Source organism: Adiantum capillus-veneris, chromosome 18 (assembly GCF_014529385.1).
Source record: "Adiantum capillus-veneris isolate H3 chromosome 18, ASM1452938v2, whole genome shotgun sequence".
Classification (NCBI taxonomy): domain Eukaryota; kingdom Viridiplantae; phylum Streptophyta; class Polypodiopsida; order Polypodiales; family Pteridaceae; genus Adiantum; species Adiantum capillus-veneris.
Genome location: NC_140948.1, coordinates 138,777,456 through 138,793,010, shown reverse-complemented (window position 1 = coordinate 138,793,010; position 15,555 = coordinate 138,777,456). Strand labels below are relative to the sequence as shown.

The window sequence follows — 15,555 nt, the reverse complement described above, 5'->3', positions numbered from 1 at the left end:
GATATTAGATTTTATGACATGCATACACACTAGAAGGAAAACTAGCGGTTGTAGAAGTGCAATTAGAGATCATGGAAGAGGAAACGGCATCCTAGAAGCGAATAATAGAAAGAATCAAAGACAACCCCAGACTTGCAAGGCTCTCTAATATAGGCCCTACATCCTTAAATGTTGAAGAGAGAATCATAGAGTTAGAAAGAGTTGTCAAAATAGATAAGCGCACGAGGGGAGATGCCACAACGATCGCCATGGCCTGCGAGCGAGGTTGAATTACAAAAAGCAAATGAAGCTTCAAAGAAAGAGAATGAGGAGTTGTGAGCAGTGTGCATTACAAGCAAAGATTGATTGTACGCCATAGGATTTCCTGCAAACCAACGATCATGAAGATGATGAAGATATAGAAAGGGAACCTAAAGTGCAACAGAAAATTCCGTCCGAGGATTCAACAACACCATCATCAACCACAGAAGCGGCACAGACATCTAGAGTACAACGTGGAAAGAGCACAAGAGATGAGCAAAGAGAGGGTGAGTCGACTCAAGATGTGCAAGAGACAAGCGTTGCTCCACAGAAAGCAAAGGAAGTGGCAAAGGAACCCACAATGCAAGAGACACTTCTGGCCGGGACACAAAGATTGACAAAGCAAGCCATCAATAGTCGTAGGAGAGAATTGCCACAGAGGAGGAGACACAATGGAAAAAAGCACGACTCGCAAGGGGGGATAATTTCAATCACTTTACACAGGAAACAGAGACCCAAGAGATCATGTAGCAGCCTTTGTGCGTGTAATTAGAGCTGAAGAGGTGTTAGACAAAGCAAGCCATCAATAGTCGTAGGAGAGAATTGCCACAAAGGAGGAGACACAATGGAAAAAAGCACGACTCGCAAGGGGGGATAATTTCAATCACTTTTTTGTGTTACAAGGATCCAAAAACCTCTCGAACATCTCCTTGTTGGAATCTTCCCCCCCCCCCCCCCCCCCCCCCCCCCCCCCCCCCCCGCCCCTCCTATTTCATGTCATTCTCGACATGAGTCAATGCCGAGGCAGTTGCAGAGTTGCATGGTGATGTTGTTGAAGGTGATGGGCAATCCACCAAAGACCTTCTCTATACTGCCAGAAAACCATTACATCTTTGTTCACTTTCTATTTACACAGAATTTGGGGCTATACATTAGATAATTTGCCAAGATAGGTCACATATTTTTGAAGCAATTTCACCCCTTGTACAAATGAGACTCCTAGCCAGGTATAAAAGGCATTCCTGTAAGGTTTTGAATGTACTCATAACTATTATTATTAAAAGTAAGGAGGTAAGGTTTCTCTATACATTCTGTGTTGCTCTAACCACTGTGTCTTTATCTCTTTGCACTACACCACATGATCATTGTATCAAGATTTCGAGAGCATCATTGTGATAGCCAAGACCTTACAAGTGATATCTTTCATTTCGTGTATCGTTTGAAGGATCCGTCTTTTGAGTCAAAGTTTTGGCAGTAAAGAGCACCTTTTAGACGCGATCCGCTATTGGGTCAAAGTTTTCGTGCTAAGGAGCACCTAATAGATGCAACAAACATCAAATTTAGTGACCTATAATTTGTGTCTGTAGAAAATCGTGGTTTTTTTCGAAGTGCATATTCAGGATTTTAGGGTCCATAAATGTTTTTGACCTTGCAAGGATAGTGCCTACTAAATTTGGTGTTTTTTGGAGTAGATTTGCATTGGTTTTGCATGTTGATGTGTGAATGGATCATTGAGGAAAGCTTTAGGTTTTCCGTAAGCCTTAATCGAGTCAACTGCTTCATAGGATTGACATTATAGTTTTGGGTTTGTCTCTTTGTGGAGATGTGATAGGTGATGCCAGAACCCTCGAGACATTCCTAATGAAGGTGAGTTACTTGCACATCACAAGTGCTAAATAATGAAGATATCTACATCACATTTGAAGATTGAAGTTCAACCAAAGACTTCATGGTGTCATGAAGACCCAAAGTGACAAGACAAAAACTTGATCTAGCTAAAGTTCTTTTCATATTGAAGACAAAGACCATTGGGAACCGAAGCTTGTGTTCTATGTCCTAATGAAGGTTAGTTACTTGCCCATTGCTTGCAAGTGCCAAATTATAGAGATATCTACATTGTATTCAACTCAAACAGGAGTCTCAAGGGGTACCAACATATTAGGTTGTTCCATGCACTTTGGGTTACCTTTTAAGAAATGTTCAAGTAGAGAACCCTACTTGAAGCATTTGAAGCATAATTTGAAAATGCACTCTCATTTATTCAAAAAATCCCAAACTAAAATCATTCTGTAGTCCGCAAAGAGTTGTGTAATAGTAAAGCTTTGGCTTCCTCAACCTATGGGTTGTGGCTTCTGCTGGAATTAGGCTGTAGAGAAACACACACAGCTTGGAGAAGACGAAGGAAGCTCAAGGCACACAATAGAGAGTGTGTTACTTAGTGTGCAATGGAAAGATAGATAGCCCTAGAGTGATGGGCGTATATACAATGCACGGGGGGGAAAACCTCCTAAAGAGGGAAAAAATGCCCCGGCGGTCCTAGTGTGTTCACACACATCACTACCACATGTATATGGTAACAAATCCCCCCTGGAGTGATGCGGTGAACGAGAGCTGGCACATGAGTAAAGGGAAGTGCCATGCCCTGAGGACATGATCAGTCCACAAAGGGGAGTAAGCCCAAAGCTTTGCGGAAAGCTTCAAGCTTCTCACGAGACAATGCCTTTGTGAAAAGATCTGCAAGGTTGTCCTGTGTTGGCACATAAGCCAAGCTGATCTCTCCTACAGAGAGCCTCTCCCTGACATAGTGGTAATGCACCTCAATGTGCTTTGTGCGAGCATGAAAAACTGGGTTCCTCGCAATTGCCAATGCGCTCTGACTGTCAGTGTAGATAGTGTTGTCAGTGTCCTGTCCAACACCCAAATCAGCCATAAGGCGTCTGAGCCATACACACTCAACCGTAGCTGTGAAGACTGTCCTGTACTCAGCCTCACAACTCGAAGTGGCCACAGTAGGTTGCTTCTTGCTCAACCATGATATACATGAACTGCCAAGCATGAAACAAAAACCACTTGTGGACACTCGCGTGTCAAAACAACCAGCCCAATCTGAGTCCGAAAAAGCATGTAAGTCTGGCGGCAATGATCTCCCCTTGGGATAAAACAAGCCAAGATGTAAAGTGCCACTAAGGTAGCGGAAAATTCTCTTGACAGCCTGCCAATGCTTAGACCCTGGGCTATGCATAAATCTGCTCACTTGTAAGACTGCAAATTGAATATCCGGCCTCGTGTTGCATACATAAATGAGGCAGCCAACAGCAGTTTGGTAAAGAGTGACATCAACAGGATCGCCAGCATCATGTAGACTCAACTTCAAACCTGTTTCCATGGGAGTGGCAATAGGTTTGCAGTCCTCAAGTCCAAACTTACATAGCAGTGTCTCTATGTAACTTTTCTGACACAAGGCTCAAGTCCAAACTTACATAGCAGTGTCTCTATGTAACTTTTCTGACACAAGGCAATACCACCATCACACTGCTTAAACTGTATGCCCAAATAATGATGCAACAGCCCCAAATCTTTCATCTTGAAAGTAGCATTTAAATCAGCCTTAAATTCAACAATATGTCTCTCATTTGGTCTAGTGATCAGCAAATCATCAACATAAAGAACCACGATGAGAAATACATCACCCTCACGCTTTACATACAATGTGCTTTCTGTTGGACTGTTACGAAAGCCTTGTTTGACCAAATGAATGTCAGCTTTCTCATACCAAGCACGAGGAGATTGCTTCAACCCATACAAAGCCTTGTTACATTTGCACACTTTGTCCTCTTGTCCTTTTATGACAAAACCGCGAGGCTGCGTTACATAAACTTCCTCAAATATGTCAACATTCAAGAAAGCAGTAACAATGTCTGATTGATGTACATCCCAACCAAAATGAGCTGCCAATGCACATAGAAAACGCACAGTAGTCATACGAAAAGTGGGAGCAAACGTCTCTTCATAATCTATGCCTTTTTGTTGTGCCTAACCCTTTGCAACAAGTCGAGCCTTATGGCGATCGATCTCACCATCCGGCTTGCGTTTCAACTTGTAAACCCACTTCGTACCAATGGCCTTTCTGCCAGGAGGCAAATCACATAAAGTCCATGTGTCATTTTCTATAAGTGCATCATATTCTGATTGCATGGCAGCCATCCAATTTCTGAATTCTGTGCTTCATTAAAAGACAGAGGCTCCTCAACATCATGTAAATTAGACACAGCCAAAGCATAACAATCTGATGCATAAGATGCATGGCGAGAGCCTGAACGAGTACGACTAGACAAAGGTGCATCCAATTTACTGTCACGCAAAGTGTGCACCAACCATTTTGGCATACCTCTAGCCTGCTCATTTTCAGCTCTTTCCTCATCAAGTACATCATGTACATCTGCATCAGTAATAGGCTGATCTAAAACATTTTCAGAAACCCCCATAGGCTGTACATTTGCCTCATTGGAACTTACATTCGTATTTCCACCACTGAAAAGAGGCAACAAAGTGTCATAAATGTCCTGTGAGCTTACATTATTGTCTCTAGTACATGACAGCAAGGGCTGAACAGAATCTTCCACAAACACTACATCCCGAGAAACCAGAATACGTTTTGTTTGCGGATGATACAACCTGTAACCTTTGCTTTCAGCACTATAACCAACAAAAATACATTTGACAGCCTTATCATCCAATTTTCTGCGCTGCACTTGTGGCACCAAAGCATATGCCAAATAGCCAAAAACAAGCATGTGCTCAATAGAAGGTTTTCTATCATGCCATGCTTCATATGGAGTAATAGACTGCAAAGCTTTCGTAGGACACCTGTTAAGTACATAAGTGGCACACATAATGGCCTCAAGCCAAAAAGAATGCGGCAAAGCTTGACTTTTGACCATACATCGTGCCATTTCCGTCAGTGACCTGTTTTTCCTCTCAGCAACACCATTTTGCTGAGGTGTATAAGGCACTGTACATTGGTGTTTTATCCCACGACTAGCCAGAAATGCATTAAATTCATGAGACATGTACTCCCCCCCTCGATCGGAACAGAGGGTGCCCATAGTACATTTCGAGACATTTTCAGCCATAGCCAGAAATTGTTTGAAGCACATAAAAACTTCGGACTTCGCTTTAAGCGGAAATACCCATGCATGCCTGGAGTAATCATCAATGAAAGTCACGAAGTACAGGTAATTGCCCAAGGACGGAGTTTGCATGGGCCCACAAACATCACTATGCACAAGCTGCAACCTGCATGTGGCCCGAACTGAACCATCCTTTGGAAACTTAGAACGCTGCATCTTACCCAAAATACAGCCTTCACAAACATGTTTGACAGGTGCTTCAAGAGGTGGCAAAGAAGCAACCATATCAGATTTCTGCAAACGCAGCAAACTGGCAAAATTCAGATGACCAAAACGTGCATGCCAAAGTTTTGCATCTGAAATAGCCCTTGAATCTGCAACAGCATTTGTAAAATTTTGTCCACACTTGTCATACAAAGTGAGCTTATACAGCCCACGGCACAAAAGGCCAGATGCAACAATTTCATCACCAAAACTGAGATCATGAACTGTACATCTGTCATCCACAAATTTGACTACAAGTCCAAGTCTAGCAAGTGCGGATACAGACAAGAGATTCTTCTTGATCCCAGGTACATAAAGTGCATCAACAAGTGTGAAGGAACTGCCATTAGCAGCAGTGAGCACCATCTTTCCAACTCCCTGAACCGGATAAGAGGCGTTGTTGGCACAAGTGACTGAATTCCCATGAGGGACTGACTCGAGAGAGGTTAACAATTCAGGATGTGAGGTAATGTGCTTTGTAGCACCACTGTCGAAATACCACACATGTGAATCTGTAGCAACTGACAAGCATGCATCATGGACAACAGGATTGTAAGTGCACTCTGCGCTAAAAGCCTATTCTGCATCAACATCAGCAACACAGTCTCCTTTCACAGAAGACTCAACAATGGCTGCATTTGTAGTGGAACCAGCATTTGCAGTGGAACCATCCTCTTTCTTCTTAGCCTCTTTGGCCTTCAACTTAGGACACGACTTGATCAAGTGATCATTGGCTTTACAATAATGGCAACACATCTTCTTTTTGCCCTTATCATCAGAATTGCCAGACGAAGTGCTGCCAGCAGAAGCATTAGGAACAGAATTTTTGCCACTCGCAGCAGAACCATAAGAAGTGGCTGCATTACTGTTACCACCCTTTCTTTGAGAAGCAATAAAAGCATGTTCAACTGCACGCTGCCTAGTCCTGTTTTTTCTAGAAAGTGACTCTTGCAACAGCAATGTGCATAATGCATCAAACTTGACAACTTCAGGATTTCCTTGGGTCATCAGTCTCTAAGTACTAGCAAAAGTCTGGTAGGAATCTGGTAAGGCATCAAGAACAGTTTGCACAAGGGAATTGTCCAAAATGACTTCACCTGCAGAAATGAGTTGCTCATTGATATCCTTGACACTAGCAAGGAAAGTGTCCATATCATCTTCCTCATGCATAATCTTCGACTCTAGCTCTTTACGCAGCAAAGCAATTTTAGCCTCATTGCGGCTTGCATAAAGACCTGCTAAAATATCCCAAGCCTGTTTTGCAGATTTTGCTGAACGGATGTGAGGAACAATGGTGCGCTTCACAGACAACGCAATCAATGCATGAGCCTGCGCATCCTTAACATCCCAACGAGCTTGTTCTGTCGTAGGCAAAACAACTCTAACAGCTGCAATCCTTGCAGCAAGACCTGCAACATCCTCCACATCGCCTACATCCTCAGAACCAGGACGTACATCAATGCCCTGCACAATGTTCCAAACACCCTTTGACACAAGAACATGTTGCATCATATAAGCCCACATAGGGTAGTTGACCCCATCCAACCTGTCCTTAGCAACAGCAAACATCTTGAACGCATCTGTGTTGTTGTTGTCAGCCATGGTAAATGTTGCACCTGGTGTGAAAACTGCCCGAAAATAGGAGAAACGGAGCGGGAACAACGTATGCTATATAGCACAAACCGTAGAAGACTATAAGGCACCTGTTATGCAGAAAACGGCACTGATAGAAATTCTGCACAAAATGACGAAATAGCCTGTGCAGTACTGCCTGTAGTGGAAACGGAGGCCAAAATGAGCCCAAATCAAAATTCTGAGCAGACCAAGCTCTTTGAGCTTACCCAAAATATTTTTCGACCTGCGAACGCTCGCCAAAGCTCACTGAAATCGAAGAAAGTGAGCAGGCGTGTACTGGAGTAGGTAGCGACTAAGCCAGGGAGGACGTGACCTGCTCTAATACCAATTGTTGAAATTAGGGTTGCAGAGAAACACACACAGTTTGGAGAAGACGAAGGAAGCTCAATGCACACAATAGAGAGTGTGTTACTTAGTGTGCAATGGAAAGATAGATAGCCCTAGAGTGATGGGCGTATATACAATGCACGGGGGAAAAAACCTCCTAAAGAGGGAAAAAATGCCCCGGCGGTCCTAGTGTGTTCACACACATCACTACCACATGTATATGGTAACAGCTTCAAATTCCCGTTGGGTCCCCCCTTGTGAGGGACACCTTGTGCTCACCCACTGTTCACGTTGCTAGGACTCTTGCCCTTGAACACTCGAGTGCATCCTCCTTCTGGGGTGGGTCACCCGAGGACGAGGTTCCTAGCTGGTTGCTACAAGTTCTCTTCGTCATTCCCAGTGTTTAACTCAATGGTTTACACGCTCTCGTGCAGTTGGAGGAGGTTCCTAGCTTGGTTGCTACGAGTTCTCTTCGTCGTTCCCAGTGTTTAACTGAATGGTTTACATGCTCTCGTGCAGTTGGAGCTAGGGTATGGGTGTCCTCATTTGCCGTCACGGTGTATGTCACGTGCGCCATTGAAACGAAGTATTGCCAAAATAGGCGCTTGGCCACTAACCACATATGCTCCAATAATAATTTGGGAACCCTACAGCCAAACAAGAGACAATAGCCCGGCACATCAACAGAGAACTTTCACTCAGCCTCACGAGAGGAGTAGGATCCTAAATTTTCTATAGTGTTCGCCCGGTTCTGGAAATTTTTGCCGAGCCATACGAACGAACTAGACCTCCACCACTTATACAGCATGCATGGGACTACTAGTGGTCATTAAGTCTTAAGGAGTCAAAAGAGCGGGACCGGCTCTCTGTTGGGCGGTTTAACAATGCCAAAAGCTAAATTTGTCATGCGACTTAAGGAGACAAGATGATGCCTAGTCCATCACAATATCCACAAAGAACTGAGTAAGACCTCTAAAAGCTTGAGCAAGGAAGCTATCCACTACAACATCCACAAAGAACTGAACAAGGAAGCAAGAGAACTTCTTGAGCCTGCATCACCAAGCATACAAGAGGCCTACCCCCCCCTTCTCTCTCTCTCTCTCTCTCTCTCTCTCTCTCTCTCTCTCTCTCCACTAGAGGAGAAAAATCCTCTGTCATTAGCTCTTACCAAGGGCTACACCACCTAAAACCAATGGGATAGCTCTCATTACCTCCTGAATAGGAGGGGTAAAAAGATATAGCCCACATCTAACCACATATCCTCCAGTAAAAGCCATGCAATCTAGATGCCAACCTTCCACGAGGGGATTCGAATTCCCACATCACAAGAAAATCAGGGCTATAAATGCCACAATGTCAAGTCAATATGAAGTCTGCAAGAAAACATCCAGCATGACAAACAAGCAAACCTCTGGAAAAGAAATCTCAGCAGCCAAGTCCACCACCACACATCTGAGAAGGTCATCAGCTGGAAACACGTCACCAAACAACCTCTTGCATGTGGCAAAGGATGGGTGCAAGCACAGGCTATCCAATGCTGAAACACAACCAAACTTAGAAATGCAGACTTATTTCTCTCTGTGGGCTGAAAATGCATGTACAACAGGCTTCGAAGGGGCTTTACATGGACACACTGCTACCTCACCTGCTCCCAAGCACTCAAATGCAAGAGTGTGCCTGGGGTTTGAGGATTACTTGGATCACTACAGCCACAACAATCCTGCCCAAAGAGGCTACAATATCCCACCCTATGGTAGGTGTTTAACGAACTCCACTAATCAAGTGTAAAATGTAACCCAATCACATATCGGTCATGAAGGAAGAGGTGGCTGGCCACATCCACAAACACAAAATTTGCCTTGCACCAAGAATGCTGGGTTCAGACAGGGCAGCGGTAGAGAGAGGGGCAGGAGCAAGGTTTCCAGTTGGCATGCGAGGACACAAAAAAAAAGCCTCACTTTTACAGACCCACCTTCAGCTGGGCAGAGCCCCCAGGGAAGACCAGCACTGCCGTGCGCTCTTGCAGCGCACGATACAGGCAGCCAGGTTTAAGACCTTCGCGTCGCACTATTAGCCACGGAACACAGACTTCTGAACTAATTCATTTGGCTGCAGACAATTCACAAAAATTCGAATACTCCGTGCTGTGCAAACCAACTAGGCTCGTCTGAGCCTGCCCTAAGAACTCGCTATACCTTGCATGTCCTTTCCCTAAAACCTATCTTTGAAAACTTGAAAAACCTTCGAGTGTTGATGCAAGGCAAATTGTCCAAATTTAGACAACCACAAACTGCATGAAAAAGTTTCCATTTGAAAGTCTTTGAATATGAAGTTGCACCAATTCTCCTACAATTGGCAGCTATGATCAACGAAGAACAAGTTACAGGGTTCACAAACAAGCTCCACAGCATAAATAAGTCCTAGGACCAATCCACAATTGGCTGCAAAATACTTTAGATAATTTGAGCATCACACAACCACATAACAGGTGATTGCAGTACTCTTGGGAGGTGCATAGTACAAAACGAGAAATTCACAGTGAACTAACAACCAGAAAAAAACAAAAAGACACCGAAGGGTAGTCACAGGGAGTTGAATAAAAGAAACCAGAGGGTAATCACGGTGATTGCAATACTCTTGGGAGGTGCATAGTACAAAACGAGAAACTCACGGAGAGCTCACAACCAGAAAAAAATAAAAGAAAAGAAAGGGTAGTCACAGGGAGTTCAACAGGACAGACACCTACTTAATTTTCTCATGACTAACATCCTCACAATTTTTGCACAACAATCTGGGCCTACACTAACAAAACTGAAAGCATCCACACACCCCCAGGAAGAACGTGCAAAAACATCCTGGCTTATGACATGTTTAAAAGTAACTGGAGCTCTCAGCTCATTACATTAACCTTTCCTATCAGTAAAATCATACATAGCAACAAAAATTATCATCTGTATCTACCATAGACAGACTGAAGAGCCAAAATTGGATGAATGGAATTATGCTCAGTTGAAGCTTCAGCTTCATAACAGGGAATCAATTTATCTTCAAATCTTCTTACTTCTTTGCAACATCTTCATACTCTGCTTCTGTTGCTTGATCAGCATCCTCCGGCGATGATGCTGGCTGCTGCTTAGACAGGGCTTCACCAATCTTCATAGCAGCTGTTTGGACTGCTGTTGTCTTTTCCTTAATCAACTCTGCATCCTCCGACTCGAGCACAGACTTAAGATTCTTGATAGCTGATTGAATCTCTTGAACAGTTTCTGATGAGACCTTATCCTTGTACTCATTCACACTCTTCTCTGTGGAGTAAATCACACTGTCAGCCTCATTTCTTGCATCAATGATGCTCTTCCTTTCCTTATCCTTCTGTGCATAGAGCTCTGCATCCTTCACCATCTTCTCAATGTCAGACTCTGACAATCCACCAGAAGATTGAATAGTTATCTGCTGTTCCTTGCTAGTGGCTTTGTCTTTCGCAGAGACATTCACAATTCCATTCGCATCAATGTCAAAGGTGACTTCGATCTGTGGCACACCCCGAGGAGCGGGAGGTATACCCACAAGCTCAAACTGTCCCAGCAACTTGTTATCAGCAGCCATTTCTCGTTCACCTTGGAGTACTTTAATACCTACTTGAGTCTGGCTGTCAGCAGCAGTTGAAAACACTTGACTTTTCTTCGTGGGAATGGTTGTGTTCCTTGAAATAAGACGAGTGAACACACCTCCTAGTGTTTCAAGTCCAAGAGACAGTGGTGTCACATCCAGCAAGAGCAAGTCCTTTACATCACCACGAAGGACACCACCCTGAATGGCAGCACCCATAGCCACACACTCATCAGGGTTCACCCCTTTGCTTGGCTCTTTTCCAAAGATTTGCGACACCACCTCTTGAACTTTGGGCATCCTTGTCATACCTCCAACCAACAGGACTTCATTAACATCCTTGGCAGAGATTCCTGCATCTTTGAGGCAATTCTTGCAAGGTTGCTTTGTCCTTTCTATCAAATCATTCACCAAAGCCTCAAATTTGGAGCGAGTTAAGGTGATATTGAGGTGCTTGGCACCGGTGGCATCAGCTGTAATAAACGGAAGGTTGATGTCAGTTTGTGTAGATGACGACAGCTCCACCTTGGCCTTTTCAGCGGCCTCTCGTAATCTTTGAATGGCCATTCTATCATTTGTCAAGTCCAATCCTTGGTCCTTCTTGAACTCCTGTACCAGATACTGCAGTAGAGTATTGTCAAAGTCTTCACCACCTAAAAAGGTGTCGCCATTGGTAGCCTTAACCTGCACCAATAAGATCCTTACACACATCAGGCCCCAGTTCTAGAGATAAGAAAGGAGGTTATCACCGAAGAAACCACATTCAAAGATGATGATGACTCTAGGCAGTAGAGCTCCACAAGATGAGAACTTGAGAAGGCAAGCTTCCTTAGGCCTGAGGCAACGCCCCATAACAAAATCACATGCGGAGACAAAAGCAGCAGTGACAAAACAAAGTAGGGCATACCTCAAAGACACCACTAGAAATTTCCAGAATAGACACATCAAAGGTACCTCCTCCCAGATCAAACACAGCAATGAGTCCCTCTTTCTTGTCTGCACCATAGGATAATGATGCAGCTGTGGGTTCATTAATAATGCGGGACACTTCTAGGCCTGCAATGCGTCCAGCATCTTTGGTTGCTTGGCGTTGGGCATCATTGAAGTAGGCAGGGACTGTAATGACAGCTTTGGACACTGGTCTTCCCAAATAGGCCTCAGCAGTTTCTTTCATTTTTGTGAGGACAAAAGCTCCAATTTGACTTGGAGAGTACTGTTGTCCACCTGCCTCCACCCACGCATCTCCATTAGGCCCCCTCACAATCTTGTAAGGAACCATCTTGCTCTCTTTCTGCACTTGTGGATCATCGTAGGTGCGGCCTATCAGCCTCTTTGCAGCATACACCGTGTTCATAGGATTGGTCACGGCCTGTCTCTTGGCAGGTGTACCCACTAACCTTTCACCTTTGGATGTGAAGGCAACAACAGAAGGCGTTGTTCGGGCCCCTTCAGAGTTCTCAATCACCCGAGGGCTCTGCCAAGAAAAAATTACCAACCACATTAGAGATTGCATGTCGTATACCACCTGTGAGAAGCCAACCACATGATAATAAATAACGGCATTACCTTCCCTTCCATGACAGACACACAAGAATTGGTGGTCCCAAGGTCAATTCCAATGATTTCACCACCACCCGCCTTTGAGCTGAAGAAAAGTTGGAACAAACATCATTAGCTTTCATGGCTACTTCGAATGCAGATAGTGTCAACACATCCAAACGAAGAGGGAGTTCGGGTGAACTTACCTGAAAGCCCTTGCACTATCGAGCCATCTTCTCGATAACATAGAGGCAATCTGGCTTGCAACATTTTTATCGACCTGCAAGATATACAACCCTTTGTTACGGAGGAAGAGACAAACCGTCATGCACTGCTGCTGCGGTTTCACTGGCTGCAACAGAGAATCGAACTTCTCTAGACGTGCAACGCCTTAGTTGCGACAAACAGCTGAATACACAGACCTACCCAAATCCAACCCAGCACACAAACCAGACGCGAGGGAGAGAGGGAGGGAGAGGGGTGGGGTCGCTCACCGGAAGCGAAGCAGTCTTGTACGAACAGCTCTGCGCGATGGCAGACGAAGAAGCCCGTCGAAGCAAACGAGATATCGCCATGGTGATCTTCGCGGCAGCGAGCTCAAAAGACTCACAGACACAGATGTTGGCCAATAAGCCCTAAAAACCCTAAACCCCTCTTTCTAAGAGCTTTCTGGAACCTCTGAAAAATGTAGGGAGAAAACGTGCCCCAAAGGTTTCCAAGTATAAGGGCGGTTCAGCCTCCACACGCATTCAGACTTTTTATACATACTAGTAGGGCCGGCGAGAGGCAGGCCTCTTTCTCTGTGTTCACCTTGTGCCCGAAGGCTGCAAGGAACACTGCCGGACGAAGGAGGTTTCGCCACGTGTGTTTGGGGGCGGAATCCCTCCCCCTTTATAATAGTATAGATTGGCGCAACAAAAGAAAATACTTTTTGCCAAGATTCCATTCTCTCTTGGCTAGAGCAATTCGCCCCTCCCCTTGCGGCACCTTCCTCCAATAGCCCCTCAGCCTTGTCTAATCACCTTTGCGCCTTGGGCCCTCCCCCCCTGCTCCTCCTCTACACACAACACCTTCCTCCAAGGGCTCACCCATGTCTTACATCACAGGTGAGAGCCTTCCACTAGCATCCAATGAAAGCCTTCTCTCTCTCTCTCTCTCTCTCTCTCTCTCTCTCTCTCTCTCTCTCTCTCTCCCCCAAACCAGCCTATCTGCTCTTTGGATTCTTCAAACTGCAGTCGCCTATCTTAAAGCAATAGATTGGTGGCACCCATAGAGGCGCACGCGATAGAAGAATGAGCATGGATGCAAGCATGTCAAGGTGGTGGGAGAGAGGGATGAGAAAAACTGAAGTTAGTCACATTATCAACTACGGTTGCACCTAAACAAAGATCCGAATCTCTCTAGATTCTCACCTCAAGATGATTTTCAAAACTTGTGGCCCCTTATTACTGGCAGCTCTTTTGTTTTATTGCCTCGAATCTCCACAGATTCCACCATGTCCTTGCCTTGTTATATAATGAGACTAAAACCTCAATCAAAATTGGATTCGAACTCGCGTGACATAGAACAAAGTAAGGATCATAGCACTAACCAACTCTAACTGGTCCGATGGTGCTTGAAAGGCACACTTCATTCTTTTCTTTTTTAAAAAAAATTGGCCCAGCTTCTCGCAATCTACTAGCGCTCGCCACCTTCCTCTCTCTATTCGCCCACCACCTACAACTTGCTCGTCCACCACCACCTGCAATCTGCTCTTTGTTCCTGCGACGACAATGTGTGTGTCATAAAATCTAATAACTAACCAACCCAAATGATTTTCTCATATTAAACTGATCATTTAATGCGGAAGAATAAACGGGAACAAGGGTTAGAATATAGACATGTGCTTACAAATCTATCTCAACACGGGGCCAATGGTAAAGGGGTCCAAATGAGATGGTATGTCAAAGAGCAAGGCTAGCCGATGGAGCTTAAAGACCTTAGGGTTAGCTTCATTGAAGACCTCCAAAGGTTAATGTTAAAAGTCCTTTCACCTTAGGTAAGCTAGGGTTGTGCTTGAGGTGGGAACCCGGCCCAAGCTTGAGATGCTTGTCGTGCTTGCTGTTTGAGAACAGATCGAACAGCCACCCAATTGGTCGGACACATAGCCGAACACCACATTTGTACTCTAATAGTTTTCCGAGCTAGTGTAGTAATACGCTGTGTAATCCTGATTCCAGAGTAGTGGATCAATTCCTTGAGTTGTAATTCTATCATGACAATTGTAGAGGTCCATGTGAATCGGCCATTGGCCATTTAGAATGCCCTAGGTATAAATGTCAATAACCTTAATGTGAAAGGAGGCTTATCTTTAGAGAAGAAATAGCTTTGTTGTACATACGCTCAAGCGACTACGAGGCTCCAACTTGTAATCATCGCAGGTAATGATTGGATGATCCATTTTCAATTCCGAAACTTGCATTGTGTTCCTCTCTCTTTGCTCTTTCAATTAAGTGTAAGCATTGTCAGTTTTGATGTGGTTCGTGACTACATGCATGTGAGCCTTAATTGTAGATTTGAGTGCTTAAATCACTGTTTATAATCGTTTGGACCATGGGAGAGTGTTCTTAGACCATAGGGCGATATTTCTGGACCGATCTGTTGCAATCTTCAGGACCTTTTTCATGATGGATCGTGAGTTTGGTACCTTGTTGAATTGCGACCAAACTTGGTAGGATAGTGTCTCTAGGTGTCCTAGACCTCCTCCTAAAGTTTCCTTGCATTTCGAGTTCGTTCAAGTGCCTAAATGGCGTGATGACCTAGAGCTATGAGAAAGGACATAGGCAAATTCCCCTGAGCATTGAGTGTTGGTTTGCTTGTTGAGTTGGTCCGTTTGCTTGTTAAGGTTCACTTCTTAAGATTGACGATCTCAAAGAGTCTCTGTGCCCCATCCGAGTCACTTCCCTGCGTATTGACATTATGTTAGTACCAAAAAGCTATACTGCAGACGTATGTCACGGCGACCCGCTAACATTGGCGTCGCTGCCGGGGA

General features: G+C 44.6%; 1 protein-coding gene across 1 annotated transcript; it reads right to left on the bottom strand.

Annotated features, from left to right (window-relative positions):
* Positions 1-10,214: 10,214 nt before the first annotated feature.
* Positions 10,215-13,235, bottom strand: LOC147436512 (heat shock 70 kDa protein, mitochondrial-like). Its single transcript, XM_086489380.1, has 5 exons — positions 13,019-13,235; positions 12,731-12,804; positions 12,552-12,630; positions 11,893-12,459; positions 10,215-11,669 (listed from the first exon to the last, which is right to left on the bottom strand). Exons 1-5 carry the CDS (start codon positions 13,097-13,099, stop codon positions 10,434-10,436), a joined length of 2,037 nt encoding a protein of 678 aa, XP_086345506.1. The 5' UTR covers positions 13,100-13,235; the 3' UTR covers positions 10,215-10,433.
* Positions 13,236-15,555: the final 2,320 nt, after the last annotated feature.

What these genes read in the sequence shown, in the direction of transcription:
- LOC147436512 (XM_086489380.1), bottom strand. Translation starts at nt 13,099, where the DNA reads ATGGCGATATCTCGTTTGCTTCGACGGGCTTCTTCGTCTGCCATCGCG. An exon ending in ACAAGACTGCTTCGCTTCCG is followed by an intron (nt 12,805 to 13,018) that starts GTGAGCGACCCC and finishes TATATCTTGCAG; the next exon opens with GTCGATAAAAATGTTGCAAG. An exon ending in GATAGTGCAAGGGCTTTCAG is followed by an intron (nt 12,631 to 12,730) that starts GTAAGTTCACCC and finishes ACTTTTCTTCAG; the next exon opens with CTCAAAGGCGGGTGGTGGTG.